At 41.9% G+C, this 14,672-nt stretch overlaps 1 protein-coding gene across 2 annotated transcripts; it reads left to right on the top strand.

Annotated features, from left to right (window-relative positions):
- Positions 1-775: 775 nt before the first annotated feature.
- cnr2 (cannabinoid receptor 2) lies at positions 776-13,657 on the top strand. Of its 2 annotated transcripts, none has more exons than XM_018726951.2 (2): positions 776-985; positions 12,233-13,657. In XM_018726951.2, the coding sequence occupies exon 2, from the start codon at positions 12,314-12,316 to the stop codon at positions 13,481-13,483; it is 1,170 nt and encodes a 389-aa protein (XP_018582467.2). In that variant the 5' UTR covers positions 776-985; positions 12,233-12,313; the 3' UTR covers positions 13,484-13,657. The 2 variants fall into 2 exon arrangements, with proteins under 2 accessions (XP_018582467.2, XP_018582466.2); XM_018726950.2 differs by lacking the exon at positions 776-985 and adding an exon at positions 11,905-11,991.
- The last annotated feature ends 1,015 nt before the right edge of the window (positions 13,658-14,672 follow it).

Genomic DNA, 14,672 nt, shown 5'->3' with positions numbered 1-14,672 from the left:
AAGGCCGGAGGGGGAGGGGACACACCCAGGACAGGACGCCAGTCCGTCGCAAGGCACCCCAAGCGGGACTCGAACCCCAGACCCACTGGAGAGCAGGACTGTAGTCCAACCCACTGCGCCACCACACCCCTCAGTAACATTAAAAGTGAAATAAATAATTGTGGAGCCCAAATACTTGCGTTCAATTTAAACTTATCTTTGGGGAAAATTGTGAGTCATTGTTGTAAGAAGTGCAAGGGTGCAAATGTTTTTGGCTATAACTGCAGTTAATAATACAAATGTATTTTTTCAGACAGACTGATGCTTTTCTCCAAAGCAACTTATAATGTTAAGGTTACAAGTATTCACCTGTTTATGCTACACTTTAGAGTAAGTACCTTGCCTTTGGTTTCAAATGCAGTAGCTCTAACCACTGAGCTACCAGTCATCCCTGATATTTAGCTTGACTTAAAAACAAGTGGTTTCTTACCAGCATTTCTGATGTTAGTAAGGTGTTCAGATCTTAGAAAGGGTTAACTTATTATTAAATGTCACCACCTCTAAGTATATATGCATATTGCATATGAATGCATAGTGGATAAACAGATTGTATAGGGCAGCAGGAAGCTTTAATGGTCAGAGGTTCTGAATAAGGTCCCTTATTTCACTGTCCTGTGTTCCTCTCTTTCCATTTCTTTCTTCCCCTTACTCAGTCTCTCTCTTTGTTTTTCTCACCCCCTCTCTCTCAGTCTCACTCTGCCTCCCTCTCTTTCTGTGTCTCACACTCACACACACACTCTCTAAGCCAGTTGAGCTCCAGCTGTGTACATGAGAGCTGGATGGGTTTTTTTTTTCTTTTTTTTTTTGATGTATGAAGAAATAAGTGGCAGCATGCTGTAGTGCTGCTGGTCACTGGATGAAGATGAGAACGAGGAGCTATGCGATGTGGCAGCCAAAGCAGGCAGCAGGTGCTGAGACGCAGATAAACTCAAAGGCAAGCGTGCAGGTAAGCCAGAAAGCGTAGTTCTCCACAAATTAACTTTGCGGAAAGCATATAAATCTATCTGAAGTTGCTCATTTCTAAAAAATGGGTGATTTGTGAAATTAAGGCTGTTATTAAAAATTTCAGATAAATATATATGCAAAAGAAAATGTATTTTCTCAAATCTTGCTGCACTGATGTGTAGATAGTGATCAGTCATTTTCAGAAAGGTCTGAAAAGGGGATGTGTCAGATTCTCTAAATGTTACTGTGCCATATATGAGTGACAGGTTCACTCCACTAAAGTGTTGTTCACTCCCTGAGTGGTAAATCAGTGAAACTTACTCAGGTGCCTAGTTCAGCAGCAACAAAATTAGTTACTCTTGGATTTATTTCATCTTGCCTTAAGTTCCTATTTTAGTTTTAGGGTTTTTTTATGAATTCGTCACATAATTATATCAAATTTATTCAGGTTGTGGGATTTTAATTTTTGTGTAGTGAAAATATGGAAAGTCTTCAAGTTATGTATGGGAAAACTGGCAGGATTTTTGCATTATTCCCTACCTTCTGAGCTGAATTTTAAGACAGTTGTCAGGATGTTTCACAATTTGTAACCACGAAATTGGTCTATTTTCAGCTTTATCTGGTTAATGTTTCCCATCTGTTGTTATATTTGTGTATATGTTTATAATTCTGTTGTAAATGCTGGTTTTCATTTGGTATATTATATGCTTTCTTAGATTCATAGTTTATTATGAAATGTCAAGAATTACTGTGCATTCAGAAAGTATTCAGACCCCTTCACTTTTTTCACTTTTTTATGTTGCTGTTTAAATTAATTTCCTCCCCCTCAGTCTACACTTACTAACCCATAACGATAAAGAGAAAACAGTATTTTAGAAATTTTTGCAAATTTATTAAAAATAAAAAACTCCACACCTGGATTTGGGGATTTTCTGCCATTCTTCTCTGCAGATCCTCTTAAGCTCTGTCAGGTAGATGGGGACCATCGGCAGACAACTATTTTCAGGTCTCTCCAGAGATGTTTGATTAGGTTCAAGTCTGAGTTTTGGCCGGGCCACTCAAGGACATTCACAGAGTTGTCGCTAAACCACTCCTGTGTTGTCTTTGCTTTGTGTGTAGGATCATTGTCCTTTTGGAAGTGATCATGGGATATTGAGTATAGACTGGCAGGGGGGCACAGGGCGTGGGGGGGTGTCTGGGGTTCAAGTCCTGTTTGGGGTGCCTTGTGACAGACTGACGTCCCATCCTGGGTGTCTCCCCTCCCCCTCCAGCCTTGCGCCCTGTGTTGCCGCGATCCTGTTTGGGACAAGCGGTTTGAGACAGTGTGTGTATGAGTATAGACTGATGAGGGTGAAAAAAATTAATTTGAATGATTTTAGCATAAGGCTGTAGAATTTGAAAAAATGTGAAAAAAGTAAAGGATACTTTCTGAATGCACAGTATACTTTAATGGTCAATTGCACAGACTTTCTATCACAAATATACAATTTTCAGTTTGTCGTCACTGAGAATACTGCTTTTGGCCTTTAAAAATATCTTGTACAGCGTACACGCTCAGGTATATTTATTGTTTCATCTCATCTTTAACACCAGCAGTGGCCCATTTGTCTGCTATGCTGTACCTGCTTTTTACAGATTTTTTATACAAAAGGCAGCTATCTTAATAGTAGTCATGTGAGATGGCTGTGATGATCATTCCTTTCATCTGGAATCATCAATGGAAAGAAGAATCAATAAATACAGTACAATCTGTCACAACCTTTGCCTGTTACTTTACTTATTTTACACTATATTGGCAGTGCCGCTTACACGGTGGCCTTTAATAAAGAAGGGAGAGCACCTAAGTATTTTTTCCGCCAGTGCAGTGGGTGTCAATAATGTTCTCATCCAGCTGCACCTGCTTCTCATTTCTACTGTCGCTGCATTTGTTTTCATTTTAATAAAAAGAGGGAAATACTAGTAATACTGATGGTGAACAGTCTCTGAAGTCCTGCTTTGTAGACTTTCTTGACAGCTAATAAATTATAAGAGATCTAGACATGGTAAAAACAGGCAATGATACTGTCGCCTATTCAAGGAGAGCCTTATTTGTACCTATTGGCATAAAAAGGACGCAGGAGACAAAAAGCCACTTTTTTGACCTATTTGTGTTTTAAAGGTATGACTTCATTCCAAGGTTCTCAAGGATTGATTTTTATTTCACACATTAAAGACTGTGCTTTATAGGGTTTTTTTGTTATGTAAATGTAGGCATTAAAAAAATATAACAAGAATTCATAGCAACAGCAAAACAAACATTGTTACTGATTCTTTTGCTTTGTCTATGAACAGGGCTTCACTGCTTAGGAAAACTTATCTGACATGGAGTGTGGAAACATACAGGGATACAACTGGGAAGCAACACATTCCCATTGTACTTTGGAGGACTGCAGTCTGTGACTGAGTAATGTTCCAATGTTCCTTACCTAACCATGTTGTGCCAACAAACAGAATTGTTTTAGATTATAGTGTGCATCCATCCATCTGTCAGTCCATCCGTGAGTCCATCCAATTTCAATAACCACTTGTCTTGAGCAGAGTTGCGGTGATCCAGAACCTATCCAGAAACATTGGGCGCAAGGCAGGGAGGGGATGGGAATGAACGGGATGCCAGTATAGCATGCTTCTAGAATCATTATACATCTTTCTCAATACTGCTTCAACAGTGTTCAGTCCCACATACAACAGGTCATGTTTTTTTTATGTTTTACAAAAGTCTCAGGAGCTTCTGAATGAGGCTGGTCAGCTACAACTGTCTTATTTCCAGAATCTTCTTTAGTATTTCTGTGTTATGTCTTAGTAAAGCAACAGCCCTCTTAGTGGTTAAGGTCATAACATTGTTGATTCAAATCCCAAAGGAAACTCAGGTGTTAAAATCTTGAACAAGTCGAGACTAAATGTCTCCAGCTGCAAAAAGGGATAAAACTGTCAATCTTTCTGAAGAGCTTTCATGACAAACCTGTTGTGTTATGGTCATAAGATACCTGATCAGCTGCCGGTGTTGCTTGTTACTGAGTTGGCGGGCGTGACAACAGGACAGCTGGTGGTGTAATGGTTAGTGCCACTACCCTTAGTCCCAAAGGTCACAAGTTCAGTCTCTCTCTACTTACCCCAAATTGCTCCTCTAACATTACCCAGCTCTTTAAATGGGTAAATAACTTTAAGTGTTTAACTACAGTAATTATAACCTTAACATTGTAAGTTGCTTTGTAGAAAAACTTCACTTAAATTAATAACTGTAAGAAAAACCAAGAAATTCAGCTCCTCTGTTTCCCATATGTTGTTAAGGAGGCCATAAAAGACAGTCAAGAACTTCTACTTGACATCTGTCAATGTCCTTTTATGAGAGTTTATTGGACATACTGTGCTGCACTATTGATTTGTATATTTACCCTCTGGGATCAGAAAAAGCAAATTATCATCCCAGTTAAGTCATGAACTCACACCGATGGGACTTTTATAGAAACTGAAAGAAAATTAGTATTAAATAGAAATAATAACTGTTATTGGGGTCTTGGATTGGCTGGAGGCAATTGGCATCATTTTGTCTAGAGAGCAAGAAAACTGTTGCAAGTTACTCACTCACTTTTACAAACCACTTCCCCTGGTGGTCCAGAACCTATCCTGGAACCACTGGGTGCAAGGTGGGCACAGCAGTCAATTGCAGGGTAACTGCACACACAGTTATGCACCACTTCACACACACACACACACACACACACACTTTCTGAACCACTTGTCCCATACAGGGTCACGGGGAGCCGGAGCCTAACCCGGCAACCCAAGGCATAAGGCTGGAGGGGACACACCCAGGACGGGATGCCAGTCCGTCATAAAGCACCCCAAACAGGACTTGAACCCCAGACCCACCGGAGAGTAGGACCCAATCCAACCCACTGCACCACCACACCCCCTTCCACTTCACCCACTTAAGGCAATTTAGAGTCACTAATTCACCTGAACTACATATCTTTTGGAGGATGGGAGGAAACCAGAGCAACCAGAGGAAAACCACACAGACACAGGGATAACATGTAAAGTCTATGCAGTCTGAGTCAAATTCAAACCCAAGATGCTGTGAGGTGGCAGTGCTATCTGTTACGCCACCGTACCTTCCAGTGTTGTAAATGTAACCAGTATTTAGATGTCAGCTGTACATCCATAAAAGGGTTCCTAGGTCACTTAGAAAATAATGACTGAAAATTTGTTCATGTTGCTGCGTATCTGTTCCTGTAAGTCTGAGGAAATGACAGTGGAGAAATAGAAAACTCACACACACCCACAATATTTACAACCGCTTATCCAAAGTAGGGTCACAGTGAATCGGAGCCTAACCCCGCAACACAGGGTGCAAGGGCGGAGGGGGAGGGGACACACCCTAGACGGGACGCCAGTTCGCTGCAAGGCACCCCAAGCAGGACTCAAACCCCAGACCCACCAGAGAGCAGGCCTGAAACAGAAAACTACCGATGTTTATATCTTCCGGCTCTGACATGATGATGAGCAGACAAAGTGCAGAAATTTGGTGAGCCACACCTATAATAAACTCAGAACTCCATGCTTACTAGTGACAATTCCATTGCTAGCTGGTTTAATGAGATTCAGTTTTTAACATATCAACTCAATAGCATCATAATCACACACACACACATTTTCAGAACTGCTTGTCCCATACAGGGTCACAGAGAACCAGAGCCTAACCCAGCAACACAGGGCATAAGGCCAGCAGGGGAGGGGACACACCCAGCACAGGATGTCAGTCCATCACAAGGCACCCCAAGCAGGACTTGAACCCCAGACCCACCAGAGAGCAGAACCCTGGTCCAACCCACTGCGCCACCACACCCCCTAGCATCATAATCTAAAAATTCAAAAAACAAGGCACAACACTATTTTACTTTAGCAGTTAAATCTATCAGATTCTTTAGTTACAGTATGACTGTTAATTTTGAATTTATTGAATAAGTTTGATGTGATTAATGAAGATTTGAAGACCTTGAGGACTGGCACATATAAGGGTATTCTTCATTATTTTACACTAATTTATAGATATGCTAGTTTTTTTCTTTTTCATTTTGAGCATTCTTCACTGTCAAAGAACAAAATATTCGTATTATGACTATCCTCTGGTTGCTCTGGTTTCCTCCCATCCTCCTCATTCTTGTTTCACCTTAAGTTGTCATCATTTTAACACATACAGTATTAAAGAGCTTTTCAAAGTCAACCTATGTAGAAGTATGTGTATGTTGAAGCAGGCCTTTACTGTCTCTAGAGTGCATCTAAACTGATTTAATAAATTAAATCTAAACAAATTTAATTTTAATGTTGAAATTAACTGAATGTAATTTTAATGTTGAACAGAAACAATAAAAATAATAAAAGTGATGCAAAGCACTGGCATCCCATCCAAGTTGTTCACACACCCTGTGTTTCCAGGACAAGGTGCAGAACACAATGACCTTGTATAGGACATGCATTTTGATGAGAATGGCATGAATAAATAAATACAAGCCTTAGAGTGAATTTTTAAATCATTATAGTTTTATCAGAGAGTTTTACAGTACCTAGTCATGAATAACTCAAAGGACATCTATATTATAAAGCTTTTATTTACTGTGACAAAGCGGTTGGATTTACAAAGCTACGATTTGGTCCTCATCTGGCCAAGGGAAAACTTTTCAGTTTTCACACTGATTTTTCTGGATCTTTGAAAACTCTGCATTTTTTTTTTTATATGAGACTTTGTTACCAAGTCCTTCAATAAAGTAATTTGAGGGAATTTTAGGTTTTTTCTTCCTGTAATGATGGAATATGTAAGTTATTTTACATCCTTTAGAGTAGGGAATGTCATGCTGTACTCTCCACACACGTGGGGTGGATTTGACCCTCCTCTAAAAGCTTAACAATTCCAACAAGTGGCAGCTTCTCTGCACACACGGTCACTGAATTACCTGCCTAGAACTATAGCATCTGTATGAGTCAAGCAATACTGTTGCTATTATTGTTATTATTACTAACCTGTATCTGTTCAAGGGGATTTGTAATATGAGATAATCCCCTTTACAGTTATTTACTCATTTATACAGCAGGATTGAGGGGAATGCAGCAGGGCAGTGGGTTTGGCTGGGTCATGCTTTCTAGTGGGTTTGGGGTTCGAGTCCTGCTTGGGGTGCCTTGAGACAGATTGGCACCCAATACTGGGTGTGTCTCTTGTGCCCTCGGTTGCTGCTTAAGGCTCCGGTTCGCCGCAACCCTGCTCGAGACAAGCGGTTTCAGACAGTGCGTGTGTGTGTATGTACAGCAGGATCAGCTCAGGGTAAGTACCTTGATCAAGGTTACTGTGGAGTGGAATTTGATCCCAGGACCTTCAGAACCCTCAACATACCTGTAAGAGCAGTCAAAGTGGAGAGGATGCCACTCAGTATGCTGACAGTATCATTAGACTTAGTCCATATGAAACATGCGTATATGATTTTCAAAATAAAAAAAAGCTGGTAGTGTAGTGGTTAGTGCTACTGTCTCTGGATTCAAAGGCTGCAGTTTGATCCCAGGCTGTAGTACCCTTCCGTAAGGTAATTACCCTAAATAGCTCTAGTAAAAAAATTACCCAGCTGTATAAATGGGTAAATAGCTGTAAGCTTGTAATTGTAACCTTAACATTATAAGTTTATTTGGAGAAAAGCTTCAGTTAAATATAAAACATTTTGCATTTACCTCATTCTCCATTGCTGCAGAAAGTGTGTAATAGTGGTAATTGTCAAGGTTTAGGCAGTGTAACGGCAAAGTCATGCTTGAGCATTAGGGCACTTGTAAAAGTGCAGGGTTGTTGCAAGTCTCTTTGATTTGCCTTTACTTTTAACACTTTTTGACCAAGTGTTGAAAGTACTTGTTACAGCAATCAGATGAGGAAGTGGGAAGGGGACATGGAGCATATGTGTGAACACACACTGTCTCTGTTTCTCCTTGAGTGCGTTTGGCAGCTGGCATCTCCAAAGTGGTCAGTGTGCTTCTCGATAAAAGCATCAGTGCCCCCTTTACTTTCTCTAGAGTGCATCTAAACTGTGAGTTTTTGGAATTGCTCCTTTCTTTCTATCCACTTTTACCCAGCTAAGTATAATTGCATAAAATACTGTAAGTTTTTACATGTGAGATATTTCTCTTGGGGTGCGGTGGCGTAGTGGGTTTGGCTGGAGCCTGCTTTCTGGTGGGTTTGAGGTTCGAGTCCTGTTTGGGGTGCCTTGCAATGGACTGGTGTCCTGGGTGTGTTCCCCACTCTGTGCCCTTTGAATGATGGTCACCTCCCTTCCTCCTGTGGTTGACTGCTGCAACAGTCCTGTGTGTGTGAGAAGAGAGGTGAATGTGAGAGTGTAAGCATCTGCGACATGCCTATAGATGTAAAACTGGCCAATCAATTTTTTTGCTATGAGACATAAGGACTTTTTGTTTTACTGTCATAAATGCACAAAGATCAGTTGCAAAGGGAGAAAACTGTAAGAGGGACAGTGAATAGATGGCTTTATGGAATGGCAGAAAAAGGTACATTGTTGTGGGAGGCGTGGTGGGTTCAACCAGTGCCCACTGTGTAGTGGGTCTGGGGTTCGAGCCCTGCTTGGGGTGCCTTGTGATAGACTTGTGTCCCCTCTCCTATCAGCCATGCGCCCAGTACTGCTGGGTGAGGCTCTGGTTTGCCGTGACCTCGCTCAGGAAAGGCGGTTGTTCTATGGACTTCCTCTGTGATGAAATATTAGCTTTTCATGTTTTTATGAAACCTCCTGCTACGTGTGTAATGACAATGTGAATTACAAGAAGAAGGTGGTGCAGTGGTTGGACATGCTGCCTTCTGCTTGAAGGACTTAGGTTTCAATCCCAACGCATGCTATAGGTCCCTTGTACATCGTGCTTATCCCAAAAGGCAAATAGTGAAGTGCAGTAAATATTGCTGTGCCGTTTACATAGGTCAAACATTTCAAACTATTGTTTCAGAAGAGTGTTGGCTAAATAAATAAATGTAAATGTAAAAAACATACAGAAAGCCATGGAAGAGGATGATCAGATGACCTTGCACTGGATCAGACAAAACACTCTGCTCTCAGATTGCAAATTAGGACCTGTTTTCTCCGAAAAAAAAAAATTAACCTGAGAGCTGTTTCTCACGAAGATGAGTGCTCTGAAATGCACTGTTGAAGTAGAGAGGTGCAAAGAGCTCTATTGCCCCAGGGGCACGTCGTACTTTCCACTGCACTCTTCTCAAAAAATACAGCTAAATAATAAACAAATGACTTTTTACTGTTTAAAAGGTTATTTTGTAAATTCTAGCAATGTAGAGTATAATTATAATGTAATATTTAGATTTGTAAGATTTAAGATTGATCATTTATTGTGATTTACTCATGATACACAACATTCGTAGTATATGACACTTCTGCATTATTTTGTCACTGTGTAGGTGTTGAATATACACAGTGATTTCATTCAAGAGAAGTTCATTATTTTACCAACTTCTGAAGACTGAAAAACAGTGATGACATCAGTTCAGTGCCATTGTTATGTATGTTATGTATACTTTATTACCTTTGTAGTCTGTAGACTAGTCTCTGTAAAGCACGGAGGTTCTCGGGTCTGGCTCTGTTGTGGTGGAACGACCTCCCCCTCTTACTCAGAACTGCTGAATCTCTGCCCACATTTAAAAAGGGTCTTAATACTCATCTCTTCCAGACTCACTTCGCCTATCATCTCTTAAACTCATGTAAGGTGTAAATTCATGCACCGTAACTTTATGATCATGTCCGGATCCGGATCAATCCTTTACACAGCTACTCCTGTAATGTACATAAATGTTTGTGTGTCCCAAAAAAAAAAAAAAAACTAAGAAGGTGATCAGGAATTGTTGCTATTCTGAGTTTTATGCAGCTACTTGTGTGATGAACATTGGTTCATATGGTAGAAAGAAACAAACTATCTGTACTTAAGAATCACACATCTGCAGCTATGTGTCTTTCTCCTAATGTGATGCACAAACTGTACTTTCCATGAGATTTACGTCGCTTTGGAGAAAAGCGTCTGCTAAATGAATAAATGTAAATGTAATCCATTCTCTCCACACCACTGGTGTTGTTTGTCACATCATTACTATTTACTTTTAATTATTCTTTACTTTTTCTTAGATTATTCATTGCATGGTGTTCTTTTATGTCTTTTTTTTTTACTCCTTTATATATTTCTTGTTGCCTTTACACACACATTTTCTGAACCGCTTGTCCCATATGGGGTCACGGAGCCCACCCGGCAACACAGGGCGTAAGGCCGGAGGGGGAGGGGACACACCCAGGATGGGACGCCAGTCCGTCGCAAGGCACCCCAAGCGGGAATCAAACCCCAGACCCACCGGAGAGCAGGACCCAGTCCAACCCACTGTGCCACCGCGCCCCCTTTGTTGTCTTTATATTTACATGTATTCATTTAGCGGATGCTTTTCTCCAAAGTGACGTACATCTCATAGAAAATACAACTTGTAGATTACATTAGGAGAAAGAGACACTTAGATGGAGACGTGTGATTCTAAAGTACAGTTAGTTTGTTTCTTTCCACTATATGAACCAATGTTCACCACACGAGTAGCTGCATAAAACTTTATCAGAATATCGACGATTCCTGATCACCTTCTTAGAAATTATTTATTTTAATTTTTTTAATTTATTTTTTTAAGATACATATAAACATTTATGTTACATTACAGGAGTAGCTGCGTGAAGGTTTATCCATTGTTTAACAGGCATGATTTCAAAGTTAGGGGGTGCAGTGGTGCAGTGGGTTGGACTGGGTCCTGCTCTCCAGTGGGTCTGGGGTTCAAATCCCACTTAGGATGCCTTGTGAGGGACTGGTGTCCCATCCTGGGTGTGTCCCCTCCCCCTTCCAGCCTTATGCCCTGTGTTGCTGGGTTAGGCTCCGGTTCCCTGCGACCCCCGTATAGGACAAGTGGTTCAGAAGGTGTGTGTGTGTGATTTTAAAGTTATAGTACATGAACATTTACATCTTACATGAACTTAAGAGATCACGGGCGAAGTGGGTCCGGAGGAGGTTTACTTTTCTTTGTCTATCATGGGAGTTTCTGGAAAACCAAGCTATTCTGTGGATGGTCTCTCTTACAGGATGAAGTCGATAAAGGTGAGTGTATACAAGCACAGTGGACAGAGCCCCACGGCAATCAGCAATGAGGGAACATCTGGAGAGACTCTGTAGAAGTATAATTAGACATTTTTATGATTATTTGTGCCTTATTATTCAAGCTCCAAAAAACCTGGAACTGTCTAAAAGGATCAGTTCCAACATGTCTAATGGTTTTAAACGTTTCAACATAATTTACACTTCTTTCGTCATTGTCCACTCCCCTTACCACGTTGGAATATATGAAAAAGCCAAGTTTCATATGAATTTGACACCATGAGGCTAAAGCAGGGAGTTTCATCGAAAATCCCTATTCTGAATCAGGTTTCAGACTAACAGGTGAGAGGAGCTGATGATGAGGAAGGGCTTGTTTTCATGGAAGTTGTGAAGGATGCGGCATCAGGTTCAAGTAACAGTACAGGGTGGCCTGTTCTCAAACGTTTGGCCTACAGCTCAGTTTTTCATATCAGCAGTAACTGTCTTGTTTCTCAGGCCCTTAGATTCCCTTGTGTCCGCAGTGTCAACCTTGGAAACCTTGGTAGAGTTGGCAGGCTCTATTTTAGATGGGGAAGCAGAAGAGGGAGGAATAAGACTTCACTTTTCACATTTCAAGGTTCACATTCAGACTGTCTCCATCCCCAGAAACATTTCACTTCTCTCAAGCAGAATGGGTTATGTTTTAGTTGTGTACTTCCTTTGTATTACAGGCTGCTCAAGAGGAACAGTTGTGTCAAAAACAACATCCATTCCGCTTTGGACAGCAAATCTAACAGTGCTACTGATGCCATCTGGTGGTCTGAAAAAGTAAACCCTACTTCCATGTGTTTTGTGGCAATTGTGGGGATTGTGGCCTGATGGTCAGCATCCACAAGCGTAGGAAAAAAACCAGTCAGATACAATCGCTATAATGAGACGTTTCAATAAAACTTCTATCCCATACATTACATTTACTTGACTTCAGTATTGAAAGATGTACAAGTGTGGGAGCTCAGATGAATGGAACTGACAAGACACCTGCTAACCTGATGGACTTTTTATCTTTCAGGGCTCATGAACAACTAGCCTGATCTTAGTTCCTCTGCAGGCCCACGGACTGTGGAGCCTAGTGCTCGCTCTACGGGAAGCAATGGCAGAGCAGGATCAGTCCTACCCCACTGAACCCACAGGCCCACACTGTAACAGTAGTTGCCTGCCACCCCCTAGGCACAACCAATGTGACTTGTTCAACTGCTCACAACTGGAGTGCTACATGGTCCTGAGTGACATGGAGAAAAAAGCCATCAGTTCCATCTGTTACTTGGCAGGTCCTGTCACTTTTCTAGAGAACATGCTAGTGCTGTTGCTCATTGGGATAACCCCCGCTCTGCGACGACGCCCGTCCTACCTATTCATTGGTAGCCTGGCCCTGGCCGATGTCTTTGCAAGCTGTTTCTTCACCATCAGCTTCCTGGACTTCCACCTGTACCAGCGGCATGACCAACAGATTGCTTACCTCTTCAAGCTGGGCGGCGTCACCCTGGCTTTCAGTGGCTCTGTAGGCAGCCTGCTCCTAACAGCAATGGACCGCTACATCTGCATCCACCGGGCCTCCGAGTACAAGGCAGTACTGACCCGCCGGCGTGCCCTGGGCTGCCTGACGGCACTGTGGGCCACCGTCTTCCTGGTCTCCTTCCTACCTCTAATGGGATGGACGTGCCAAACTGAGCTGACCCCACCCTGCTCCCGCCTCTTCCCTTACGTCAACCATCTTTATATGACCTGCTGGACGATCTTAATCCTGGTTCTGCTGGCAATCATCCTGGGTGCCTATGCGCTCATTCTTTGGAAGGCACACCGGCATGAAGCTTCTATGGCGACCCATATGACAGGGCCAAGTGGCCAGGCGCGCATGCGCATGGATATCAGAGTGGCCCGCATGCTAGGCCTCATCCTCCTCATCTTAGTAGGGTGCTGGCTGCCTGTGCTGTCCTTCATGCTGGCTGACGTCTCCTTCTGCCTGACACATGCCCACCAACGCGCCTTCGCTTTTTGCAGCACGCTTTGCCTGGTGAACTCCGCCGTCAACCCGCTGCTCTATGCCCTACGCTGCCGCGAGCTGCGAGGGGCGCTGGCACATGCCTTCCAACGGTTCCTTTGCAGCCGGTGCCACTACAGGGCCTCCTCGGAGGACACCGGCTACTGCGGCTATAGCGATGATCTCACTCTGGAAGGCGAGGCCGGAACATTTGTACACACCATAGTCAACTCACTTTCCAAGAGAGTGGACAAACAACAGCTGGAGCTTGTCAGGAAGTGAAAGATGTAGACTCGGCAGAAGAGCAGCATGAGAAAGGGAATCTGTCATTTTTGCTCTAGTCTCTCATTTGTTTACATGTGTAAGTGGGGTCTAGTGTCTGTGGTCGTGAACTGATGAGTGGATAACAGGTCATGAAAAAGACAGTCATCGATATAAAGTTGCGCCTTCTCAACAGAGCCAAGTGCCCTATTTCTAGGGCCCTTCACATCATTTCAGGTTGAGACTTTCCAATGATTTCTGTAGCTCGTGTATCAAAGTGGTCTATTGCTTCACATTGGGGAACGAAGGTGATGAACATACCTGAATGAATGGAAAGAATTCTCATCTACGTTATTTTCAAAACATTTAAACAAATCTACATTTAGAAATTACAGAATGGTGTTTATATTGTTTATTTGTATTTATCAAATTTATCAAAGTATTTGTGTTTTTTATTTTTCCACAAGAGAAATTGTGTAATCTGCAGAAGATTTTTTTGTAGCCCTGTAAAACAGGTACAACAGTAGTACATCATCTAGGCTTGAACCCATATTGCTGAGCAGATACTGTATGTACAGGAATAGTCTCTGTCTACTGTTTTTGTACTTTCCCTTGCTCTCAGTAACGACCACTTGAGGTAACTGTTCATCATGCATCGCTACAACTCTACTTGTACTCCAGTTGTATTCAAGTGTGTGTCAGTAAAGCTGTTGAGCAGATGTATGCGCAGCTTTTGTCTTTTTGCTAATTAAACATTTCATTTCTTTTACACCTTGTCTATTTATGCAGTTAAATATGATACTGGAAAAAGAAAACTAACTTGCCCAAAAATATAAGAGCCCATCCTGGGGAGAGACCCAGGAACGTTTTGCCAATAAAAAAGACATCATGTACCCCATCATAGTCATGTTTCCCTTTTTTGTTTTGCTAAAGATGAATTTATGTTCAGGCCATTTTCCTTCAGGTTCTTAAACACCATCTCTCGCAACAAGGATTGGGATGTGATTGTTACGAGCATGTATAAATTTGGTGGTCAATAGTTTATGCTGTTTCAAGGCTGGTGTTGTGTGGGATTTACAGCTGACATTGTGTTGTGTTTATGAATAAGACTGAGTGCCATTGAAATCCAGGAGAGACATATTTTGCACAGAATATGAAGAAAACTAGGATGCTGAAACATTGTAATGTTCCCACATGTGAACTGGATTAT

Source organism: Scleropages formosus, chromosome 18, assembly GCF_900964775.1.
Source record: "Scleropages formosus chromosome 18, fSclFor1.1, whole genome shotgun sequence".
Taxonomy (NCBI): domain Eukaryota; kingdom Metazoa; phylum Chordata; class Actinopteri; order Osteoglossiformes; family Osteoglossidae; genus Scleropages; species Scleropages formosus.
The sequence above is the reverse complement of the archived record's forward strand: the minus strand, read 5'-3'. Positions and strand labels throughout refer to the sequence as shown.

What these genes read in the sequence shown, in the direction of transcription:
- cnr2 (XM_018726951.2), top strand. Translation starts at nt 12,314, where the DNA reads ATGGCAGAGCAGGATCAGTCCTACCCCACTGAACCCACAGGCCCACAC.